Source organism: Peromyscus maniculatus, chromosome 4 (assembly GCF_049852395.1).
Source record: "Peromyscus maniculatus bairdii isolate BWxNUB_F1_BW_parent chromosome 4, HU_Pman_BW_mat_3.1, whole genome shotgun sequence".
Lineage (NCBI taxonomy): Eukaryota > Metazoa > Chordata > Mammalia > Rodentia > Cricetidae > Peromyscus > Peromyscus maniculatus.
Window position 1 is genome coordinate 15,963,085 of NC_134855.1, and position 23,264 is coordinate 15,986,348.

The following is a 23,264-nucleotide window of genomic DNA, read 5'->3' on the forward strand; positions in this document are numbered from 1 at the left end:
TGAAGCACAAAGGACCATACCCTGAGTTAAGGTTCCAGTCATACAGATGGGTTCATTTCTGCAAAGTGAGCAAGATACCAAACAGCCCTCAGACACCTGTGGTTCTCCCAAAGAACACAGTGCTATCCTGGAGACCACACCTCTGCAGTGAAATGAGGCACTGGCTCTCCTTTGGCTGCCTAGACCCCAACCCATCTACTCCAACCCACAATTGGAACTGGGGCAGCAGTATACTACTAGCTCCAAGGGTCTCTGTGCCTAAAGGTGATAATTTACAAATGTAGGGATATATAGTACTGTGCTGGCTAGTTTTGTCAATTTGACACAAAGTAGAGTCATTTTGGAAGAAAGCAATTATGAAATGTCCCCTAGATTGGACTGTGGACAAGCCTGTCCTGAATTTTCTTGATGATTGACTTGGGAGGGCCCAAGCTCATTGTGGACAGTGCAAGCACTGGGCTGGTGATCTTGGGTGCTATAAGACAGCAGGCTAGGCAAGTCATGAGGAGGAAACGAATAAGCAGCAGTCCTTCATGGCCTCTGCTTCACTTCCTGTCATGACTTCCCTCAGTGACGGACAGTGATATGGAACTACAAGATGAAACAATCCCTCTTTTCTCCAGGTCATGGTGCCTGTATCACAGCAATAGAAGCCCTAACTAAAACAAGTACCCTTTAGTAACTAAAACAGTAGCCAGCCTACTGGAACACTCCATAGCACCTGCCACCAGACAGGAAAGTCTTCCTTGTGCTCCTAGCTAACATACTCTGCGGCTCAGAGGCCAACCTGGAGTAATGGCAGGTCTTCCTGGTCTAGTATTATAATCAGTTCCATTATACTAAGTTCTTCTCAAAAATAAAGCTGAGCCAGGCGTGTTAGTACACGCCTTTAATCACAACACTTGGGATGCAGAGGCAGCTGGACCTCTTTGAGTTCAAAGCCAGCCCAGTCCAATCTACACATCGAGTTCCAAGACTGCCTGGACTGCATGGAGAGACACTGTCTCAAGGGGGGGTAGGGGAGGCTGGACAACAGGGGTTTGAGCAAAGACTGGCCACAAGGATGATTCTACCCCTTTACTCTGCCTGTTTAGACATGACTGTGCAAGCCTCTCAGTGGGATCGCCACTGCCCAGGAGAGAAGCTTGACTACATGACAGTTTCTAGCCGAGTGCCGACTGTTTACCATTTGAAGAATACAACAAATGATTCTATTTGAAGTTTCTAACCCTCCCCTTACCTCCCCCCCAAAAAAACTGTACATGAGTTTACAAACATATTAACATATAAATAATGAGAAAGGTCCTAGGGAGCCTCCCGTTGTCTCTGCTGGGGGTGAACACTGGAGGGGCGCTGTCCCCACAGGCTTCATGTTGCTGTGAGGTCTTATGGCAGCTGCTCTGGATCCATTGCTGGCTTCTTTGGCACCTCCAGTCTGTCTTCCACTGCGCTCATGACGAGCTAGAAACCCTGAACCTGCAACAGTGGCAGCTCTTCAGCCCGTCATCGCTCTGGCTCAAGCTCATGCTGGAAGGGACGCTTCCTCTCCCGACAGTGCTTCTTGTGGGCAGGCCAGTCCTTCTGCTGGCACTGAGAGCCACAGTATCGTGCCACCTGGCAACGCCCACAGATGTTGAACTCCCGAAGCTGAAACACAAAACATTGTGGCTTCAATATCACACTAACAAAATGTATGTAAAGCTATATCTCAGCATCTTGAAAAATGCAATTAAAACCCTACGTGGGAATGAAATTCAGCATAAGGTCCACATGCAAGGTTCTGGACTCAAGCCCCAGCACCTGTTCACCTGTTCCCCTAAAAAAAGCCAGGCACAGTGGTTCACTCCTGGACTACCAGCACTAGGATGTCTGATGCAAGATTGTGGCGATATCTGAACCAGTCTGATCTAGATATCTAGTGAGTTCCAGGCCAGGATGGTTTATAGATTAAGATCCCATCTCAAAAGTTACACATACATACATACATACATACATACATACCGAGAGAGAAAGAGAGAGAGACAGAGAAAGAGAGTATACAGGCACTGTAGCTGAAGAGCCTATGCCCTGTCTGGACAGAAACAACAGCAAAGGAAGAATCACCCAGCGCTACCCAGGTGTCTACAGGGAAAAGCTGCCACATTACACCCACACTGCTGGGCAGAGGTGGCCAAGATGCAGCGGAGCATTCCATACCTGCTTCTCAATCACCGTACAAGGAGGGTAATGACACTCATAGTAGGTACAGGAATTCTCTTCCTCTTCCACCACATCTCCATTGGCATTATAGTACCGGGTCACATTCAGGACAGGGAACTGTTCTTCTATAGGGTCCGTGGGAAGCTGCTGGATAGCAAGCCAGTATAAGCTTTGCTCCCTGAAAGAAAGCAGAAGCCTCAGTGCACTCTGGCCAGACCGGGTCAGCACAAGGAGAGAAGAACTCCAAGACAAGTAGGCCCTGCCCATCACTACTGCATATACTTATAACTCCATATTAAAAACTTTTAATCCTAGCCAGATGTGGTGGGAGCCAGAGCTACACAGTGATACTTTATCTCAAAACAACTAAAAAATTGTTTTAAATCCTGTCTCCTAGTAATATACAAACCTAGTCTATCACTCTCCCCAAAGCTAGGGCTGACAGGCACTCAGTAGCATGGAGTTTGAGTTTGGCAAGCTTGGCTACCTGGTGCTGCCTGAAGACCTTCATCCTGCCCTTCAACCTAGGAAGCCTACTATTTCCCCTTTGAGGTTAGAGCCATCCTGCCTTTCTGAAAATCACTCCTGAACAAGTGGGCCAGAAGTTCACTGAATATTACAACAGGAACTGCAGTCTGAGAGACTCGTGCTACATACATGAAAGCCCCATGTGGTGTTCTAAAGGACAAATGCTACCATAGATTCGGGTATTTGAACACTTGGTCCCCAGTTGGGAGCACTGTCTGGAGAGGTTTAAGAGGTACAGACTTGGAAGAAGTACATCACTAGAGGCAGGCTAAGAATTTAAAGCCTTGGGCTACTTAACACTTCGTGCTCTCTGCTTCATTTTTTTGTGGTTGAGGATACAAGCTATGAGCTTCCTGCTCTGGTTGTTATGCTTGCTGCTTGCTCCATGTTTCCTGGTCCTAAGATTCTTATCCCTCTGGAACTATATCCCAAATAAACTTTCTTCCTTAAGTTGCTTTTAATCATAGTGTCTTATCACAACCACAGAAAATAATACAAAAATTAGTGCCAGAGAGTAGGGTATTGCTGTGATAGACTTGATTAAGTTGGTTTGGGAAGGATTGTGGAAGTATTTGAAACTTTGGACTAGAAAAGCCAGAGTTCCAAGCCTAGTGGGCTGTTCTATAAAAGCTTAGAAGATAAGAGTGCTGAAAGAGGGCTGGAGAGATGGCTCAGAGGTTAAGAACACACGTTGCTCTTCCAAAGGTCTGGAGTTCGATTCCCAGCAACCACATGGTGGCTCACAACCATCTGTAATGAGATCTCGTGCCCTTTTCTGGCCTGCAGGGATATGTGCAGACAGAACACTGTATACCTAACAAATAAATCTTTAAAAAAAAAAAAAAAAGTGCTGAAAGAAATGCAGAGGATGGAAGCCAAGCTTGGGAGATGTTCACGTGCTGTATTTAAATTAAGGATCTAGCTGGGGCTGAAGAATCAGGTGTGATTAACAAAAGACCAGCATCACTGATATGCAATCCTGTAGGAAGTATTTTCTGTGAGCTAGCACAGAGTTGTGGTCCAGAAGGGGTCAAGGCTGCATCTCAAGCTGGCAGCCAAATTTGGTAATTAATGTGTTAGAGTCTCTCACATGGTAATGGTTTTGGTAGCATGGAAGTTTCAGGACTAAAGAGCTCATGGAAAGTAGCTCAGATCCAGGTGAGACCACTGGTTAAGGTGTAGCCTCAGCTGGAAATCCCAGGACTATGGGATAAGCACCAAGGACAGCCGCATATGTAGTGCAGACCTAGCATGAGACTACAAGGTAAGCTGTGGCATGCTGTGGATGGCAGAGCTACAAGTGGCAAAGAGCTCCCAACCCTGTGGAGCCTAGAGATTATGAGTGAGTCTCAGAGACTCGACACTTGAGTTATTTATATGTTGGCTTTTGGTTTTATATTGGTATATCAACATCAGATACTGGAGATAAGAAATGAAGGGAGTATGGCTTAAAGTATTATGTGTGTCAAGTTGACAAAGGATCAATTATGTCTAGTTTTTGTTAATTTGATACAAAGTAGTCACTTGGAAAGCCAGAGCTTCAACTGAGGAATTACCTCCATCACACAGCTTGTAGGCCTGTCTGTGGGGCCTTTTCTTGAATGAGGATTGATATAAGAGGGCCCAGACCACTGTGGGCACTCTTGGCCAAGTTGGCCTAGACTGTTTAAGAAAGCAAGTCGAGCAAGCTACAAAGAGAAAGCCAATAAATAATGCTCCCAAGTGCTCTCGGCTCCAGTTCTGCTTCCACCCACATTCCTGCTTGAATTTCTGCCCTTAATTCCCTCAATAATGGATTGTGACATGATGGTTAAACCAAACTCTATCTTCCAAGTTGCTTTTGATCATGGTAGTTAATCATATATTAACCAGGATAGCCCTAATATGAGTGCTGACCACCCATAAGTGGGTATAGTAGACTCTGTGTGGGGCTTTGGCGAAGCATGGCTGGTTTCTGCACAGGGGCTGTTTAACTAAACCTTACAAGCAACCTGCTCTCACTCACAAACAAGGACACTGAACATCCTCCTCTGACTGCATGTGCCCACTGGCTCAAGCACCCCTCTCCCTGTACACCCACTTACACACACACACACACCAGGCATGCTTCATGAATACTGGTCCAATCTGGGCCTACCTCTGCCAGCAAGAGGTACTACCTACCTGAAGGGCACAGTTCCAATGAAACTTAGCCAAAAATTGGCTGAGGAAAGGGCCAATAGGCCATTTGACCACAAACTCCAGCCCTCTACCCCCAGGACTGTAACTGCCCTTTTCCAAATAGAGGTTTTAACTGTAGTTGTTATAGCTCATAATCATAAAGTATATTCAGAAGATTAAAGACAGCACTCAACCGCAGGATAGTCAGACAGTCCTGTGGGACCCTACTGAATAGGATGTCTACCTCAGGAGGTTCAAGGTCAATTTCAGCTTCTCAGCTACATAGCAAGTTGAAGCCAGCCTAAGATTCATGAAGCAAAAAAAAAAAAAAAATAAATAAATAAATAAAATAAAAATAAAGGGTGGGTGGGCGGGGACTGTTAAGACAGAACTGAAGACTCAGACCTCAAACCAAGCAGATTTGGGGCTGAGGCCTTCACAGGGCTGCCTTCACACTCTGCAAGAGCAGAATAGCAGTTTGGCAACTGTAAGAACCTAGAGACAACACTGAACATCAAGTACAGAAGGCTGGACCCTCCCACAGCTCCTACCTAAAGTACATGGAGCTCTAGCATCACCTGAAAACAGCTGCTACAAAGATCCGCCCACAGCCTAGAACATCAACCTCACCACTCCTTCTAGCATCTGTTGGGGAGGTCAGTGCCAAGGAAGGTTGCTTAGAAGCCCTCAGGAGAGGCCTATGAACAGGTTAATGACACCTGTGTGGCTTGGGACTATCTGTTCAAATTCCCCCAACCATTTCCTGCTGGTCCCTGAGTGCTTCTCCAAAGATTCGTCAGGTTCACTGTGGTGAGTCCCAGGGCCAGCAAGAACATGACCTCCAGGATAGAACCTTGTGCAATGCTGTTTTCAGGACCACAGGGAACTGGGAAACCAAGAGGCCCAGTCCCTAAGCCACTGGCCTACTACTTCCTTTAAATCACAGCTCAGGGAAAGCTGTTCAGCAAAGAACATGACAGAGGCCCATCATCTGTGTGGTCCTGGAGTATGGTCTCATTCCATCACATCAGTTAAAATGTCCCTAGAGGCAATTATCACAAAATCAATCCCAAAAATTAATCATAAAAATTCTTCTAGCTAAGCATGGGGGTTTATATATACACCTTTACTCCTAGCACAGGGGAGGCAGAGGAAGGAGAATCTCTGTGCCTGGTCAGCCTGGTCTACATACTGCCTTCTAAGATAGCCAGGGAGACAATTTTCAAAACCCCCCAAAAAGGAAAAATTTTCCCTCTCCCATGAAGACAATGCTCCCCACGCCCCCCAAAAGGTGGGTTATCAAGGTCCCAAAGCACTCACAGTTAAAGCCCAAAACAGGAACACGGAAACATGGGATGGCCCTTTAGGTGTCGGGTGTTGGCCAGGGAAGACCCACCTTTGTTTGCTGGAGGTCTCTTCAGCTTTGGGTCGCCAGCCCCATGGTACCAACTGCAGGTTGTCCAGGCGATTGTCCACAGTCACAGCATTGAGATGTACCACCTGAAACCCGGGAGCCACACCTCCCCTGTGTCGTTCCCTAGGGAAAGAATTTTGTTCTTAAGGGAAAGAGCCTCAAGCACTTTACTTGAGCATGAATGTCCAACCACACAGAAATACCAACCATGTAGTCTGAACTGGGCCCTTACCCAGCCCAAGGGACATACCAAGAGGAAGCCAAGCACATCAGTCTGGCCCACACAAACAGGGGACCAGGTTGATGATTCTGCTCCTAGATTTAAGGGCTTTGCTCAGAGGGTAAAGGATAGAACCCCTAAACCACCAAAATAATCTAGAGACAAGTTCCCTGCCTAGAAGGTCTCAACATTTCAAACCTTACCTTCTACACTCAGGATCAATAGTTCATTTTCTAAGGATTCAGCCTGGCTCACCATAAGGGTCAAAAAGCAAACCCCTTCCTCCACACAGCCTGTCTCATCAGAATCCCACCAGTTGTTTAAAGTGATATGTACATTAGTCATTCCTTTGAGTTAGTGGCAAAGGCCACAAAATAAACTCCCAGACTCAGGGAAGATAAGGTTGAGTCCGACTCCACTGAGAACAATGCTCTCTAGGCATACTGTGCATATCATAGCTCACATGGGGAATAGGTGGAAAGACGAATCAGCTGGAAAATACATACCACAGCAGCTCATGCAGAAGCCTGCCCGAGCCCCTTCCTCGGTTTTTGTCGAAGGCATATGCAAATATCTTAGCACCATTCCCATCAGCATCTACTTCCATTCGAGCCTGCGAAGGAGCACAGAGCAGAGTAGGTCTATTGGAAAGCCTCCACCTCTCACCAACAATTCAAATGCAGCTTAGAAAAATGCCAGAGGTACAGATGACATCCTGCTTCAAGGACTCACAAAGTACAGGGGCTTCCTGCTCCACTTAGGAAAGAAACCTTCATGAAGATTGTGGACACCAAGAAGTAAATTTTCCCACCCCTGCTGGGCGGTGGTGCCACTCACAGTTAATCCCAGCATTCAGGAGGCAGAGCCAGGTGGATCTCTCTGAGTTTGAGGCCAGCCTGGTCTACAGAGCGAGATCCAGGACAGGCACCAAAACTACATAGAGAAACCCTGTCTCAAAAACCAAAACAAAACAAAATTTCCCACCCTTAAAAAAGTCCAGAAAGGGGGTTGGATGGGGGTAGCACTAGAGATGTCTCAGCAGTTTAGAGCACTGGCTGCTCTTTCATGACCTGAGTTTGATGCCCAGCACCTACATGATGGCTCACAACTCTTCTGTGACTAGTGCATACACATAAAATAAAATTAAATAAAACCCAGGAAAAAAATGCTTGAAAGGGGAAAAAAAAAAAAAAAAAAGCTCATAAAGTTGGCTGTGGTGGTCCACATTTGCAATCTCAGCACTCAGGAAATGAAGACAGGGAGAGTGAGTGTTCATAGCTGGCTTGAGGTACATAGCAAGACCCTGTCCCCCCCTCAAAAAAACACAATCCAAATAATTCCTAGATATGTAGCAGCCATGAAAGTGTGAGGTGCTGACATGTTAGTGTGGGACTGAAGTGATGGATATGAAAGTTGCTGAAGGGAGAAGGTGAAAGAGGAGCAGCAGAGCCAGAAATTCTTTACCAAGACTACACTGAGGATAGGATGGCCTCCCAGATCAAGGTGCAGAAGATGGAGGACAGCTATACTCAAAAAAGTCTGCTCATCTGGTTCAAGACATCTAATTATTAATCCCAGCACTCAGCAGGCAGTGGCAGGTGGATCTCTGTGAATTTGAGGCCAGCCTGGTCTACAGAGCAAGTTCCAGGACAGGCTCCAAAGCTACACACACATCTAATTAAAAACACAAGAAAGTGAATTTTCAAAAAGTAATGTGTGTGAAAGAGGTCACAATGGGCTCTACTGGACAGCAGTGTCTATCCAGGCTGTCACAACCTGTTTTGGAGCTGAGAATAAGTATGAGTGGCTGTCCTCTTGTTCTCCCAAAACCAGGAAGGAAACTAATTTATGTTTCCTGGGCATCAAACAAAAGTCATCCTTACCTCAAAGGAGTAGCTCTCCACCAGTGGTATGTCTTGCTCATCTATCAGTGTGTATTTGGTCTGAAAATAAACCATGTTTCAAAGGTTACATCTGAGATGGGCCTAAGAAACAGTAACACCATAACTAGCAGCAACAAGAATCTACAATATTTCCCAATGAGACAGAAAGTAACCGCATCTACATGGAAGTCCAAGCTGGGCATGGGGGAACACACCTTTAATCCCAACACTCTAAGGTAGTGGCAGACAGAACTCGTGAGTTCCAGGGCAGCCAAGAGTGTCCTCATGCTGTCTCAAAAAAAAAAAAAAAAAAAAAAAAAAAGGAAAAAATATCAAGGAAGAAAGTCGAATCCAGTATGTTTAAGGTAAAACACGGCTGGGCAACCTTGTGGCCCATGCCTTTTAATTCCATGCACTAAGGAGGATCTGTGAGTTTGAGGCCAGCCTAGTCCACAGAGTGAGTTCCAGGACACCCAGGGCTACATCACTTCGAAAAAAACCATCAAAAAAAAAAAAAAAATCAATAACAACAAAAATAGCAAAACATGATCACATGTACCAGAGTGGGTAATTAGGCTTCAGGGCCCATCCACACCAGATAGACCGACCCTGCCTGACAAGTGGCACTGAGCTTTTAACTCACCCAGAATCTCAGTCAATCACAAGTGTACTGGAGTAAAGGAAGGGAATGGGACTGAGGTAGAAGATTCAGTAGGCTGGGTAGTTATTGCACGTGCTCATTGGATAGTGCTTCTTCCTCTGGTCGCAAACACTCCTAATAAAAGCTTTAATGGCCCAGGCTGTTGCAATTAATTACCGAGTCGAAGGCATCTAGGCTCCCACCCCTCCCTAGTCAGAAAGTTCTAGCAGTCCTTTCCTGAGCTCTTGCAAAAAAATGCAAACGAAACAGTTCTGAAGACAGGTTGGTATTACTTTCCTGGAAGATCTTTCTAGGATCTCAGTTACCTGCCTCTACTTTCTGTCTGCTCCTCTCTCCCACCAGCAGCTGCAGCTAGTGGGGGAAGGAACAGAATTAAGGGCCACAGTTCCTGAATAGCACCAAGCCTCGGAGCCCAGCCTCAACATGTGGTGGGTGGTGGCCCGGGCGAGGAGCACCTGAGAGCCTTCGAGCCTACCAAGATCAGGGCCCTGGCTCCTCGTCTGTGCTCTAGAAATGCCTGCGACTCGAGTGACCGAACGTGGCCACCCCTTGGGCAACGTTAAAACGCGCCGCCGCCGCCGCCGAGGTCTACTGCGGACCGGCCACTCCACTCCCCTCAGAGCTTCGGGCCGAGGGCGTTACGGCGGGAGGCCGCCGCGTTTAAACCGTGCGGCCGCAGGTGCAGCCCGGCCGCCAGAGCCGCCGCAGATGCCCAGAGCAGCACGGGATGAACGCCGGGAACTGTGCCGCGCAAGCCAGTCCCACACGAGTCCTGAGGCCGAGGGGCGCGCCCCCGGCCGCGGGGAAGCTTCCCGCGAGGAAGGCGGCGCCCGAACCGAGCAGGCCCGCGCAGCTGCTCGCCCAGGTGCCCCAGCCCGCGCAGGCCTCGCCACCGCTCCACACCGCTCACCTTCCCGGCCACCCGGCCGAGCCGCACGATGCCCAATTTAAAGTCGGTCATGGCCGGGCCTGCGCTCTCGGCAGGCGGAGCCGCTCCCTCCGGAGGCTCCCAACCGGGCCGGGCCGGAGCGAGGCCGCGGCACTCCGGGTCAGGCCGGGGCCGGGGTCAGGCCGGGCGGGCGGGCCGCGGGCGGACGAGGCTGGGCCGGGCTCGGGCCACCGCCGCCGCCTCGCGCCCGCCGGACCTGCCACGCGCCGCCGCCACCGCCGCGCGCACCCCAGCGAGCGGAGCAGAGGGCGGGGCGCGACCGGGACACACCCCCCACCGGCGGCGACCGACCAATTGCGGGGCGCGCCCTCCGCCGGTCGTGGCGCGCCGCGGCTAAACGACCAATAGAAATAGGGAAAGGGCGCAGGCGCCGTGAAAATGAACCAAGTGCGGGGGAGGGGCGAGCCGGGGGCGGCGCCTGCGCGGCGGCCGGCGCAACGTCAATTTCGCGGGAAGCTTTGTGCGCGCTGCGGCGGCTGCTGAGGCGGCAGGAGCGGGTGCGTTTGGTTGTGGCTTCTTCGTGACACGAGCCTGCTTGCATTCGCGTCTCTGAGCCGTGTACGGTGGGGCAGCGTGGAACGTCTGCCCTTACCGGGTGGTTACGGGCTGGCAGGATGCTGTATGAGTGGTCCTGGTGTCCAGAGCTAACCTACGAGGCCGCGGCTAGTACCTGCGCTGTGCTTCCGGGATCCGAAGCGCCTTAGGTCTCCAGGTCTCCAAAGAGAGATTAAAGACCTTCGGTGAGGAGGAGCCAGAGGCTGGGGTGGGGATCTGTCTCCCGGAAAAAGAGACCTCGTAGTCTCTCATCCTGACATACCGGGTAAGGCCTGCAGCTTAAACCCAGATCTAGGCTCCACCTGCTTCAAGGTGACCCCAGGTATCTGAGAATCTGCAAACGTTTCTGGCTCTCATTGTTCTGTGTTGGAAATAATTAACAAGAGTCATGAGAGAAGCTAGAACCCCTTATCTCAGCCCTTGGAACTTCACAGTACTTCTAGATGCCTTGCTCAAAACGCAGCTGTCCCACCAACCTCTTCAGACTTGTGATGGTGTCGCGAAGAGTTAAGAGTATAAGCTTTTTGGGAAGGGGCGAGATGCTTAAGATGGAGCAGAGTGTGTTTCCCTGGTAATAAAACCAGTAGTCTTAATGCAGGTTCCTCCAAAATAGTAATTCAACACATCCGCATGACTTGAAAGGAGACCCCAGGATACACCTGATGGATCAAAGAGGCTGCCCTGGAGAGGGGATCAGCTATGCCTAGGGAGTACCTTCCTCAAGCTGGTAAATGAGTATGAGGCAGCCCCAAGGTAGCTAACAAAAAGATTAGCTCCTAAATTATGGCTTTACAGCCTATTTAGTGCCTTCACTAATCTAAGTTCAAAAATCCTATCCCCTGAGTTCAGGCACTCTTCCCCTTTTAGGGAAGACATAGTAAATGTAAATATTATAATTTTTCTTTAATCTTAAGTTGCTGTTGGATCTCGACCATATTCTAGGTTCCCTTATTACAAGTGGCTCTCATTATTCTTTTTTAGATTATGTGTATGAGTGTTTTGCCTGCACTTATGTATGTGTACCATGTGTGTGCAGTGCCTGTGGAGACCAGCAGGTGTTCAGTCCCCTGGATTAATGATTGTAAGCCTCTATGTGGGTGCTGGGAACTAAATCCAGACCCCCTGCAAATGTTCTTAACCACTGAGCCAACGCTCCAGCTCTGTGGCTGGCATTATTAAAGGACCCGATCACCTGAAATCCATTTCAGTGAGTCTTTCTACCCAACCTAGAAATTATCTTCATTATTGAAAGCACCAGATGGAAGCTGAGCGTGGTGGTGCATGCTTTTAATCACAGCACTGGGGAGGCAGTGTCTGGTGGTGGATCTCTGAGTTTGAGGCAAGCCTGGTCTACATAGTGAGTTCCCAGACAACCAAGACTACATAGAGAAATTATTTCTCAAAAACATAACCAAAAAAAGCTCTAATCCCATCCATGAGGGAAGAACTCTGATGACCTCATCATCTTTGGGTACTGTTGCATTGGGGATTATGTTTGAATATGATTTTTAAAATTTCACATTTATTTATTTTATGAGTGCATGTGTCAGAAGACAGCTTTTGGCATTGGTTCTTTAATGTGAGTTCAGGGTTCTTAGAGCATCAAGTTTGGCAAGGAAGCACTTAATAACCACTGAGCCATCTCACCAGTTTCAATTTTTTTTTTTGTTGAGGCAGAATCACCAGGCTGACCTCAAAATAGCTCTCTTGCCTCATGCTAGGAGGTTTGAGGTGTGTACTAATACACTCAACTTCTTTAGAAAAGATTTTTTTATTATATTCATGTGCAAGCATGTGGCCGTCAGAAGATAACTTATAGAAGTGGGTTATCTACCTACCATGTTGGTTTTGGTAATGAACTCAGGTCATTAGGCTTGACAGCAAGCATATTTACTTTCTGGCTTCTGGCACCCAGTCTCTTTAAAATTATTTTATGTGCATGAATGTTTGTCTGCATGTATTTGTATATACTATGTGCATACAGTGCCCGACGAGGCCTGAGAAGACTGTTGGATCCCCTGCAACTGGAATTGCAGATGGTTGGGAGCTGCCATGTGGCTGCTGGGAACTGAACCCAGGTCCTCTGCAAGAGCAGCAGTGCTCTTGACTCCTGAGCCACCTCTCCAGTCCCATACCCAACTTCTTACCATGAGTTTTGGAGGACAAGAAACATTCAAACCACAGTGAGGCATAAAGCTCGGTAAGGTCACTCTGGAAGAAATGCTGACAGAAAAGAGGAAAAGGCTGAGCCTTGAACGTGCTTATATCAAGGGTGAAAAACACTGGAAAGAACACAGCTCAGCAAGGAGAACTAAGATGTCCGCTAGGAAGGAAACCCAGAGAGAGTAGTGGCCTAGAAGCCAGAAAAGTGGCAGACATTTATGGTAGTCCCAGTAAGGTAACAATGAGCAGTGAAGCAATGGATTAGCATCCCGGCATCACTGGCTACCTTGAAATGTATAGTTTTGGTTGAGGAACAAGTGTCAGTGTGTTACAAAGTAGAAAGTTGGGCATTGTGGCACATGCCTGAAATCCCAAGCATGGTTGAAGTAGCAATGGGAAGGTTCAAATCCATCCTAGACTATGTAGTAAAATTCCAGGTCAGCATAGGATCCATAGCACATTCCAAGCTAACCTGAACTATACAATGAGACACCATTTTAAAGAAAAAGAAAGTTAACAAGCCTGTAATCCCAGAATTTGGGAGGTGAAGATCAGAGAATCAGGAGTTCATTCTTAGCTTTATAGGAAATTTAAGGCCAGCCTGGGCTAAATGGAACCCTGTCTCAAAAACAATTTTTAAAAAGGGAGAGAGAATTGGAGACAATGAGAAACAGCTCTTCTGAGATTTTGCTGAACAAAGGAATAGGGAGCTAGGGTCATAGCTAGCAAGAAGAAGACGGCCCAGAGATATTGTACAGTGGGAGAACTGTCATGTCTGTTCACCACTGGGAATGAGACTGGCAAGATGGCTCAGTAGATAAAGGCACTTACCATACAAGCCTGGTGACCTGAGTTAAATCCCTGAACTTACATAAAACTGGAAAGAAAGATAGCGGAGGAGAGGCTCAGTGGATAAAGCTGCTTGCAGCCAAACCTTATGACTTGAGTTCAATCCCTGAGACTCAAATGGTAAAAGGAAAGAACTGACTCCTAGACTCTAGAAGGTTGTCCATTATTTCCACAGGTGTACTGTGGCATACATATTCTCCCAATAATAAATAAGCCAGGTGTGGTGGTACATGCCTTTAATCTAGGTAGAGGCAGGTGGATCTCTATGAGTTCAAAGCCAACCTCATCTACATATTGAGTTCCAAGATAACCAGTGATACATAGAGAAGTCATGTCTCAATAAATAAATAAACAAGTAAATAAAAATGTAAAAAATTGAATTATTTTTGTAGCTGGACTTTAATCCCAGCACTTGAGAGACAGAGGCAGGATCTCTGTAAATTCAAGGCCAGCCTGCTATATAGTGAAATCCCGAACAGCCAGGGCTACATAGTGTTGTGTTGTAGAGTATTAGTTAAAAATGTGTTACATTTTTTTACATTGTGGAACATTTGTTTACATTGTGTAACATTTGTTTGATGATGCAAAGATGTATTGCATTCTTTTAAGTTACATTTGTTTAACTCTGTGAAGCTTTGTTACTGTGCCTGTGTAAAACACCTGATTGGTCTAATAAAGAGCTGAATGGCCAATAGCAAGGCAGGAGAAAGGATAGGCAAGGCTGGCAGGCAGAGAGAATAAAGAGGGGGAGAAATCTGGGAAGGATCTAGGAATGGGAGGAGGAGGACTGCAGGGGCCAGCCACCCAGCTGCACAGCAAGCCATGGAGGAAGAAATAAAGGTATACAGAATAAAGGGGAAAGCCCAGAGACAAAAGGTAGATGGGATAATTTAAGTTAAGAAAAGCTGGCAAGAAACAAGCCAAGCTAAGGCTGGGCATTCATAAGTAAGAACAAGCCTCTGTGTATTTATTTGGGGGCCGAATGAAGGGCCCCCCAAAGAGTAAAGGAGTAAGAAAAAAAAAACCCACCAACTACAACATAGAGATTATCTCAAAAAATTTTTTTTGTAAGATTTAAAAATATTTGGGGCTGGAGAGATGGCTCAGAGGTTAAGAGCACTGGTTGTTCTTCCAGAGGTCCTGAGTTCAATTCTCAGCAACCACATAATAGTTTATAACCATCTGTAATGAAATCTGGTGTCCTCTTCTGGCCTGCAGGGATGCAGGCAGAACACTGTATGCATAATAAATAAAAAAAAGTAATAGCAGTTATTGAGAAGCAAAATAAAGAGACTGACTTATTTTTAAAAAAAAGATTTAAAAATATTTTATGTGGCCAGGTGCTGGTGGCGCATGCCTTTCATCTCTGCACTCGGGAGGCAGAGGCAGGCAGTGGCTTTGTGAGTTTGAGGCCACCCTAATCTACAGAATGAATTCCAGGACAGCTAGGTTGTTACACAGAGAAACCCTGTCTCAAAAAAAAACAAAAAAATTTGTAAATTTATGATGGTGCCAGCAGTGGTGCACGCCTTTAATTCCAGTACTTGGGAGGCAGAGCCAGGTGAATCTCTGTGCGTTGGAGTCCAGCCTGGTCTACAAAGTGAGATCCAGGAAAGGCTCCAAAAGCTACACAGAGAAACCCTGTTTCAAAAAAAAAAAAAAAAAAAAAATCATGATGGCTGGAGAGATGCCTCAGAGGTTGAGAGCACTGGCTGCTCTTCCAGAGGTCCTGAATTCAATTCTCAGCAACCACGTGGAGGCTCACAACTATCTATAATGAGATCTGGTGCCCTCTTCTGGCCTGCAGGCATACATGCAGACAGAACACTGCATATGTAATAAATCTTTTTTTTTAAAAAAAAATTCTTCAACCCCTTGATAGAGAATTTTGGAGGCCACCAAAATCAAATATATGGTTATTATAAAGATGTAAGACCAGTTCTCCAGAAGACCACATTCACACTTGATCCACTCTTGAATGTGTGTTTTGCTTTTCCAAAAATACCTCTTATTAACCCTGTGCTTAAATCTGTTAAAAAATATCTTCTTAGCTGGGCAGTGGTGGTGAATGCCTTTAATCCCAGCATTTGGGAGGCAGAGGCAGGCAGATGTCTATGAGTTTGAGGCCAGTCTGGTCTTCAAAGTGAGTTCCAGGACAATCAAGGCTATTTATTACATAGGGAAATCCTGTCTCAAAAAAACAAAACAAGACAAAAAAAAAAAAAAAAAAAAAGGAAAGAAGAGAAACAAGAACAGAAACAGAACAAGTCCTAGATTGAATATAGAGACCAGGCAGTGGTGGCACACACCTTTAATCCTAGCACACGGAGACAGAGATCCACCTGGATCTCTTTAAGTTCAAAGCCACCCTGGACTGACTGCATGAGACTGACTCAGTCTAGGAGAGAAACAGCCAGGCAGTGGTGGCACATACCTTTAATTCCAGTACTTGGGAGTCACACACTTTTAATGCCAGCACTTGAGATCTCATGTCTTTGCTGGGGAAGTCATATGCCTTTAATCCCAGCACTAAGAAGGAAGTAATATGGTGGGTGGAAAGGTATGTAAGGCATGAGGAGACAGGAACTAAAGCTTTTTAGGCTGAGGAAGCTCATTTGGCTAGAGGCCTATTGGCTGAGGCTTTTCAGGCTGAGGAATCCTAGAGGTGATAAGAGGTGTCTTGTGCCGGGAGGTGGTGGCACACGCCTTTGATCCCAGCACTTGGGAGACAGAGGCAGGCAGATCTCTGTGAGTTCCAGGCCAACCTGGCCTACAAAGTGAGTTCCAGGACAGCCAGGACTGTTACACAGAAAAACCCTGTGGGGGGGAGGGGTGTCGGCGGGGGTGGGGGGTCGCTTGTTCCTTTGTCTCTGATCTTTCAGCATTTACTCCAATATCTGGCTCCGAGTTTTTTATTAAAGGACCTTTAGAAATTTGTGCTACACCAGCTCTAGGGGAATCTAACACTTTTGATCTCTGTGGGCACTTGTACTCATGTGCATGTGCTACCCTCACACTGTGGTCACTTGTACTTATGTTCTACCCTCACACTGTGGGCGCTTGGACTCATGTGCTACCCTCACACTGTGGGCGCTTGTACTCATGTGCTACACTCACACTGTGGGCACTTGTACTCATGTGCTACACTCACACTGTGGGCTCTTGGACTCATGTGCTACACTCACACTGTGGGCACTTGGACTCATGCTACCCTCACACTGTGGGCACTTGTACTCATGTGCTACACTCACACTGTGGGCTCTTGGACTCATGTGCTACACTCACACTGTGGGCACTTGGACTCATGTGCATGTGCTACACTTACACTGTGGGCACTTGCATTCTATGTGTATAGGACCCACATACACTTCAGCTTGTACTTTCGTGCACAATTAAATAATAAAGAGGAAAAAAGGATCTCTAAACAACCAAAACTTCTCAGGTTGTTATGATGACAGCATGGATCTATGTCTCTTATGTTCTATTACTGCTAATACCCCTAAAAGACTCATGTGTAAAAGACTTAGTCCTCTGCTGGGGAATAGAATGTTGACAGATGATTTAATCCTGACTTCATCAATGAATTAAATAATTGATGGATTCATGATTTGGTGGCAATTTTAAGAGGTGATTGGAGGTAGGGCCTGGTTGTAGAAAGTATGTTGTTAGAGATGTATCTTTGTTGGGGGTGGGGGACTGTGGGATTTTGATACAAGGCTTACTGTGGACCTCTGGCTGTCTTAGAACTCACTTTGTAGATCATGCTGGCCTTGAACTCAGAGATCCACCTGCCTCCTGAGTGCTGGGATTAAAGGTGTGTGCCACCACTTCAGCCATGAGAGGTTTTTTGTTTTTGTTGTTGTTTTTTTTTTTTTTTTTTTTTTTTGGTTTTTCAAGACAGGGTTTCTCTGTGTAGCTTTGCGCCTTTCCTGGATCTCGAGCTGTAGACCAGGCTGGCCTCGAACTCACAGAGATCTGCCTGGCTCTGCCTCCTGAGTGCTGGGATTAAAGGCATGTGCCACCATGACAGGGAGAGGTATTTTTTAAGGATCTCTTTCTCTCTTCCCTGGCTGTTGTGAGGTAAGTGACTTGGCTCCTCCATGTCCTTCTGTCACCAGTCCCAGGTAGCAGTTTTCTCACTGTTCTTCATCCTGCTGCTGCTGCTTTCAAAACTAGTGCTATATTTATATGTGGGTGATGTATGTTACCCGTTCATGCACATGCATGTGGAGACCAGAGGTTGATGTCAAGTGTCTCCCTCAAAAGCTCTCCACCTTTAAAAAAGGTTCTTTTTAATTTAATATGTATGAGTATTTTGCTTGCATGTAAGTCTGTGTGCCACATGTGTGCCTGGTGCTTTCAGAAATTGGAAGAGGGCGTTGGATCCCCTGGAACTGGAGTTATGACATTGTGATCAACCATGTTGGCACGGGGAATCACACCCAGGTCCTCTGCAAGCACAAATGGCTGAACCATCTCTCCAGCTCCCTCCACCTGCCTTTTTGAAACAGCATTTTTCACTAAGACCAGAATTCACAAATTTTGTTTAGACTGGCTGGCCAGAGAATCCTAGAGTCCTCCTTCCTCTGCCTTCCTAAAGCTGGCATTATGGGCACATTTACCACATCTGATTTCTCTCTCTCTCTCCCTCTCCCTCCATGGGCATTGTGTCCACATGGTATGTCTGGGCACCACATCTGTGCTCATGAATACCCGGCGCCCTTGGAGGCCAGAAGAGAGCATTGGATCTCCTAGGACAGAAACTAGAATTAGAGAAGCCAGTGAACGGCCATGTGGGCGCTGGGACTCAAACTCTAGAAGAGAAGCCAGTGAGCCATCTCTTCATCCCTCATACCTGTTTTGTTTGTTGTTGTTTGTTTGTTTTGTTTTTGACACGAATGCTGGTGATACAGTTAGGTTCTTCTGCATGTTCAGCAAGCACTTACCAAGTAAGCCATCTTCCCAGCCCAGTACTACATTTTAGAATTCTGCTTTGGCAATGTCTCACTTATGAGTACTAATTTCTCTTCCAGTTTGCTTCCTAATAAACAACCTCAGGGCTGGGGATGTAGATTGAGTGGTAACTTAGCCTAGTAAACATGAAACCCTGCATTTAATTCCCAGAAGGAAGAATTACAAGCATATAATCCCAGGTCATCTGGAATAACAGCCAGTGCTCTTAATCACTGAGCCATCTCTCTAGCGCACAATAGTCCACATCTTTTCTTTTTCTTCTGGGGAGGCTGAGACAGAAGGATATTGATTTTAGGCCAGCCTAGGCTACAGAGCAAGACCCTGACTCAGAAAACACAAATGATCTAGAAAGATAGCTCAGTGGTTCAGAGAGCTTGCTGCTCTTAGAAGGACCCAAATTTGGTTCCTAGTGTCTATGTTAGGAGGTTCACAACTATCTCCAGGAATTGGAATCCTCTTTAGACCTCTGTGGGCACCCACATAAAAGTACACATACATACAAACATACAATATTATAAATGAAATCTTAAATTAAAAAAGGGGGAGTGGTGCTGGGTGGTGCATGCTTTTCAGCCCGGCACTTGAGAGGCAGAGGCAGGCGGATCTCTCTGAGTTTGAGGCTAGCCTGGTCTACAGAGTGAGTTCCAGGATAACCAGGACTGTTTCACAGAGAAACACTGTCTTGAAAAAAGCAAAAAAAAAAGGGGAAGGGGCAGTGGTGGTAGAGAGATAACTCAGTGGTTCAGAACACTTACTGTTTTTTCAGAGGTCCTGGGTTTGTTTCCCAGCACCTACATGGCAGCTCACAATGGTCTATAATTCCAGTTCCAGGGGACCCAACAGCTGGCCTTCAGGAGCACCTCACATGTGCATATACCCACACACAGAAACATCAACAGCTGGCCTTCAGGAGCACCTCACATGTGCATATACCCACACACAGAAACATGTGCATATAAGCAGTTTAAATCTTGTAAAACAGGTGGTGGTAGAGCATGCCTTTAATCTCCACTTGGGAGGCAGAGGCAAGCAAGATCTCTGAGTTCAAGGCTATCCTGGTCTCCAGATAGTTCCCGGAGAGGCAAGACTATACAGAGAAGCCCTGTCTCAAAAAAACAAAAACAAATTTGTGGTGGTATTGTGTTCCCCAAAATATCGTGCACCCCAATAAACTTATCTGGGGTCAGAGACAGAACAGCCACAACATTAAACAGAGGATAGGCAGTGGTAGTACATGCCTTTAATCCTAGCATTCCAGAGGCAGAGATCCCTCTGGATCTCTGAGTTCAAGGCCACACTAGAAACAGCCAGGCATGGTGACACACGCCTTTAATCCCAAGAAGTGAGCCTTTAATACCAGGGAGTGATGGCAGATAGCAGAAAGGTATATAGGCATGAAGACCAGGAACTAGAAGCTTTTGGCTGGTTAAACTTTTAGGCTTCTAGCATCACAGTTCACCTGAGGAATTGGCAAGGTGAGGTAGCTGTGGCTTGTTCTGCATCTCTGATCTTCCAGCATTCACCCCAATAACTGGCTTCAGGTTTGATTTTATTAATAAGAACTTTGAAGATTCATGCTACACAAATCTTTAAAAAAGAGTGGTATGGAGGTGTGATAGTGCACATGCCTTTAATCCCAGTACTTGGCAGGCAAAGGCAGTTCTGTATAGGAAGTCCTAGGCCAGGCAGGGCTACATAGTGAGATTACCCTCCTCCGAGATGTGTATATGTGTGTATTTAGATGGTTTTACATAATATACTCTGGATAGCCCCACAGTAGCTGTCTCACACTGGAGAGGCAAAGAATCCAGTAATTGCTCAGTACAAAAAGCTGGATGTCTCAGCAGTCCCAATTTGATGCTGAAGGCCTGGAAGAATCCTGGAGAGCTGCTGGTCATCAGTCTGCATTGGTAGTCTGGGTTCTAATGCAACAGTGATGTAATGCAGCAATGGCAGATAAATGAACTTCCAGCAAGAGTGAAGGCAAGCTGGCAAAGATTCCCTCTGTGTCCTTTTATCTGCGCTGCCACGAGAAGATGTCACATTTAGGTTGAGTTTTTTCCACTTCAAATCTGATCAAGAAAATCCCTTGTAGATGTGCCTAGCAGTTTGCCTTTTAGTTGATTCCAGATCTAGCCAAGTTGACTATTAAATAACAGCCATGGAGTCTTAAACTTGCCCCACCTTGCCTCTCCTGCTCTGATCATTCTTTTTCTATGTGGAAAACAATAAAGACCATACTTTCCTCACTCCTGACAAGTGCTTTTCCTGTGGTCCTGTGGTGGTACTGTGAAGGGGCCCCAAAGTAGCCTGACCACACAGCAGCCATGACAGGCTTATGGGCCTAGACACAGCTGCTGTGACAGGCTTACTGGCAGGCAACACCCAGATCCAGGAAAAAGCCTCAAGCTGATACCACCCAGGGGTGAGGAAGTACCTGACATCCCAAACATTCCAACCATTAGATAGGTGTCCTTGAGTCTAGCACATACCTATTTTTGTTTTACAGATACCACTGGACAATTGTCAGTCAATCAGGTTCCTGGACCCTGGAAATCCCCTCACCCCAACCTCTGCTATGATAAAAACTCTGCCCCACCTGAGCTCAGGGCTCTGCTCTCACCGCTATGTTGGACTGACAGAGGCACCACAGCTCTGGAGCTTGAAATAAAGGCTTTTTGCTTTTACATGCGGGATCAGTCTCCGTGGTGGTCTTTTGGGGGTCCCCGAGATCTGGGCATAACAGTACTGCCTCTTAGGAACCATGGATACCGAAGCACAAATGTCTGGGGATCAGAGGGAGCCTCTCACCTGAAGTCAGTAAGAGTACCTCATCAAGAGTGAAATCTCAGAATGATGGTGAGTTAAAGATAGAATCACGAGGAAATGAGAGGGCTAGCCAGGTTCTAGCAGAGGGAGCAAGGGAAGTGGTGGGTGAGTATTTGTGATCATGAGTGTTAAAGCTGCGAGTTGCAAATGGCAACCAGGACCCATCCTGACTGGAGGTCCAGTGACACAGCAGTTGGGTAAGGGAACATCTACATTTGGAAGGCTCCTGGTGGAAGTTGTGCTGAAATGGATCCCGGAAGGACATGGATTGACTGGGATCACAATGAAGGTTGTAGCTACTTCAGAGGCCTAGAGTAAGGTCCACACTTAGCAGTCTCCAATACAAACTATCTCTTTACTGAAACACTTTCCTCCTGTCAATAAAGTCTTTTAGGAGGCTCCTAGTTTGCCTAGTTGTGCATGAACTATACAGTAGTGTGACTGATGGACACTCCCCCTGAAATACAGGAATTCCAAGGATGTTAGTGTTGAAGCTCAGGACTCCCTTTCCTTTCTTTGAGACTGTCTCACTAGGTAGCCTTGGCAGGCCCAGACCTCACTGTAGACAAGGCAGCTTGCCTCTGTTCCCTAAGTGTGTGCTGAATGGAGAGAAAAAAAAAAAAAAAGGATATGGCTGCTCCTAAATATGGTGGGGGAGAGGAATGATTCCTACGTACCTTAGGAAAAGTCAGGTCAGCTTTGTTTAGAGAGTAGAGTTCCTTGGGGGAGGGAACTCTTTTATTCCACTCCCCAGTATTGCACCAGATGAATGAACAAAATAAAAGGAAAGGCCATGACTGTTCCCAGGTATGGTGGAAGAGAAAGTTCCTTCTAGATAAAACGGAGACATACCCAGAGGCAGAGACATCGGGGAGAATCCTGAGTGGACATGACCCTGAGCCATGTGAGGCAAAATGGAAGGGGAGGGAAGAGTGGAGAGAGGGGGTAACCAGGTACCACAGCCAGAAAGCGCAAAAGAGAGCCGGGTACCAAAATGGCTGGACTATTTCGGGAAAGGCATCTGGGGGAAGGGAGTTGCCCGAAGTTTAGGGAGGGGTCAGAGTATGCCAGTCAGGAAGACCTTGTAACAGGTAGGGCCTGAGGGTTGCTGGGAGAACCTGGTCCGCTTAGATATGTTAAGCAGGCCTATTGTCATGGGTTTGGAACCTAAGTACCACACCCAGCTCCCCTCTCCTGTTGAAGAGAATCAGATTAGCTTCTGGGTCAAGTCCTCACCATCTAGCCCAGACTTCAGTTATCTGCACATAGGTTGTTTTAGCCCTTTAACGCTCGTAGATTCATAGGGTGTCTGGGGCACCTGGCTTTTCCATGTCATAGCTCCTACTCACAAAATGATTTGCCCCGCTCTTCTTGGTATATATTCTCGATTTTTGAAGGGGTTATATTATGATAAACCTATCACAAAGTGAAAAGTAGAAAATACCATAAGTTGAGAACCCATTTATTGCATTACGACATTCATTAGTCTCACGTTCAAAATAGCCTCGGGACCCATCAGTCCACAATGGGGAACCATTATCCAATACAAAGTTCTATATGTATGTTTGTAATTTAGGGGACCAGAACCTTCTTTGAGCTAGGCAGGTGCTGTACCACTGAGCCACCATATAATTTATTTAATTCAGTACCGAACTGAAAAAGTTTTGCTTAAATTGGCTTTCGCACTATTGTAAAATAGAACAGTAAATTGTGAACATATGGATTTAAGACCCTTTCCCCAATTCACAACCAACACCAAGACCTTTTAAAAAGTGTGATTCAGTAATTTAAAAAACAAAACAAAACCTGTGTCTCAGCAGCCTCGCTTGCTCCAGGCCCCAAACCCGGCAGGGGTCTCTTGTTCCTGTCCTGAGCGCCGG

General features: G+C 46.6%; 1 protein-coding gene and 1 long non-coding RNA gene across 3 annotated transcripts; one reads left to right on the forward strand and one right to left on the reverse strand.

The window, feature by feature from the left end:
* Positions 1–1,062: 1,062 nt before the first annotated feature.
* On the reverse strand, positions 1,063–23,215 carry Zmynd19 (zinc finger MYND-type containing 19). Of its 2 annotated transcripts, none has more exons than XM_076569281.1 (6): positions 23,191–23,215; positions 8,405–8,464; positions 7,028–7,134; positions 6,284–6,424; positions 2,197–2,377; positions 1,063–1,647 (listed from the first exon to the last, which is right to left on the reverse strand). In XM_076569281.1, the coding sequence occupies exons 3-6, from the start codon at positions 7,126–7,128 to the stop codon at positions 1,504–1,506; spliced, it is 567 nt and encodes a 188-aa protein (XP_076425396.1). In that variant the 5' UTR covers positions 7,129–7,134; positions 8,405–8,464; positions 23,191–23,215; the 3' UTR covers positions 1,063–1,503. The 2 variants fall into 2 exon arrangements, with proteins under 2 accessions (XP_076425396.1, XP_006981133.1); XM_006981071.3 differs by lacking the exon at positions 23,191–23,215 and adding an exon at positions 9,976–10,238.
* Positions 10,449–21,249, forward strand: LOC121828620 (uncharacterized). The gene is made up of 2 exons (XR_006071045.2): positions 10,449–10,834; positions 21,065–21,249. It is a non-coding gene; the product is annotated as an uncharacterized LOC121828620 (long non-coding RNA).
* Positions 23,216–23,264: the final 49 nt, after the last annotated feature.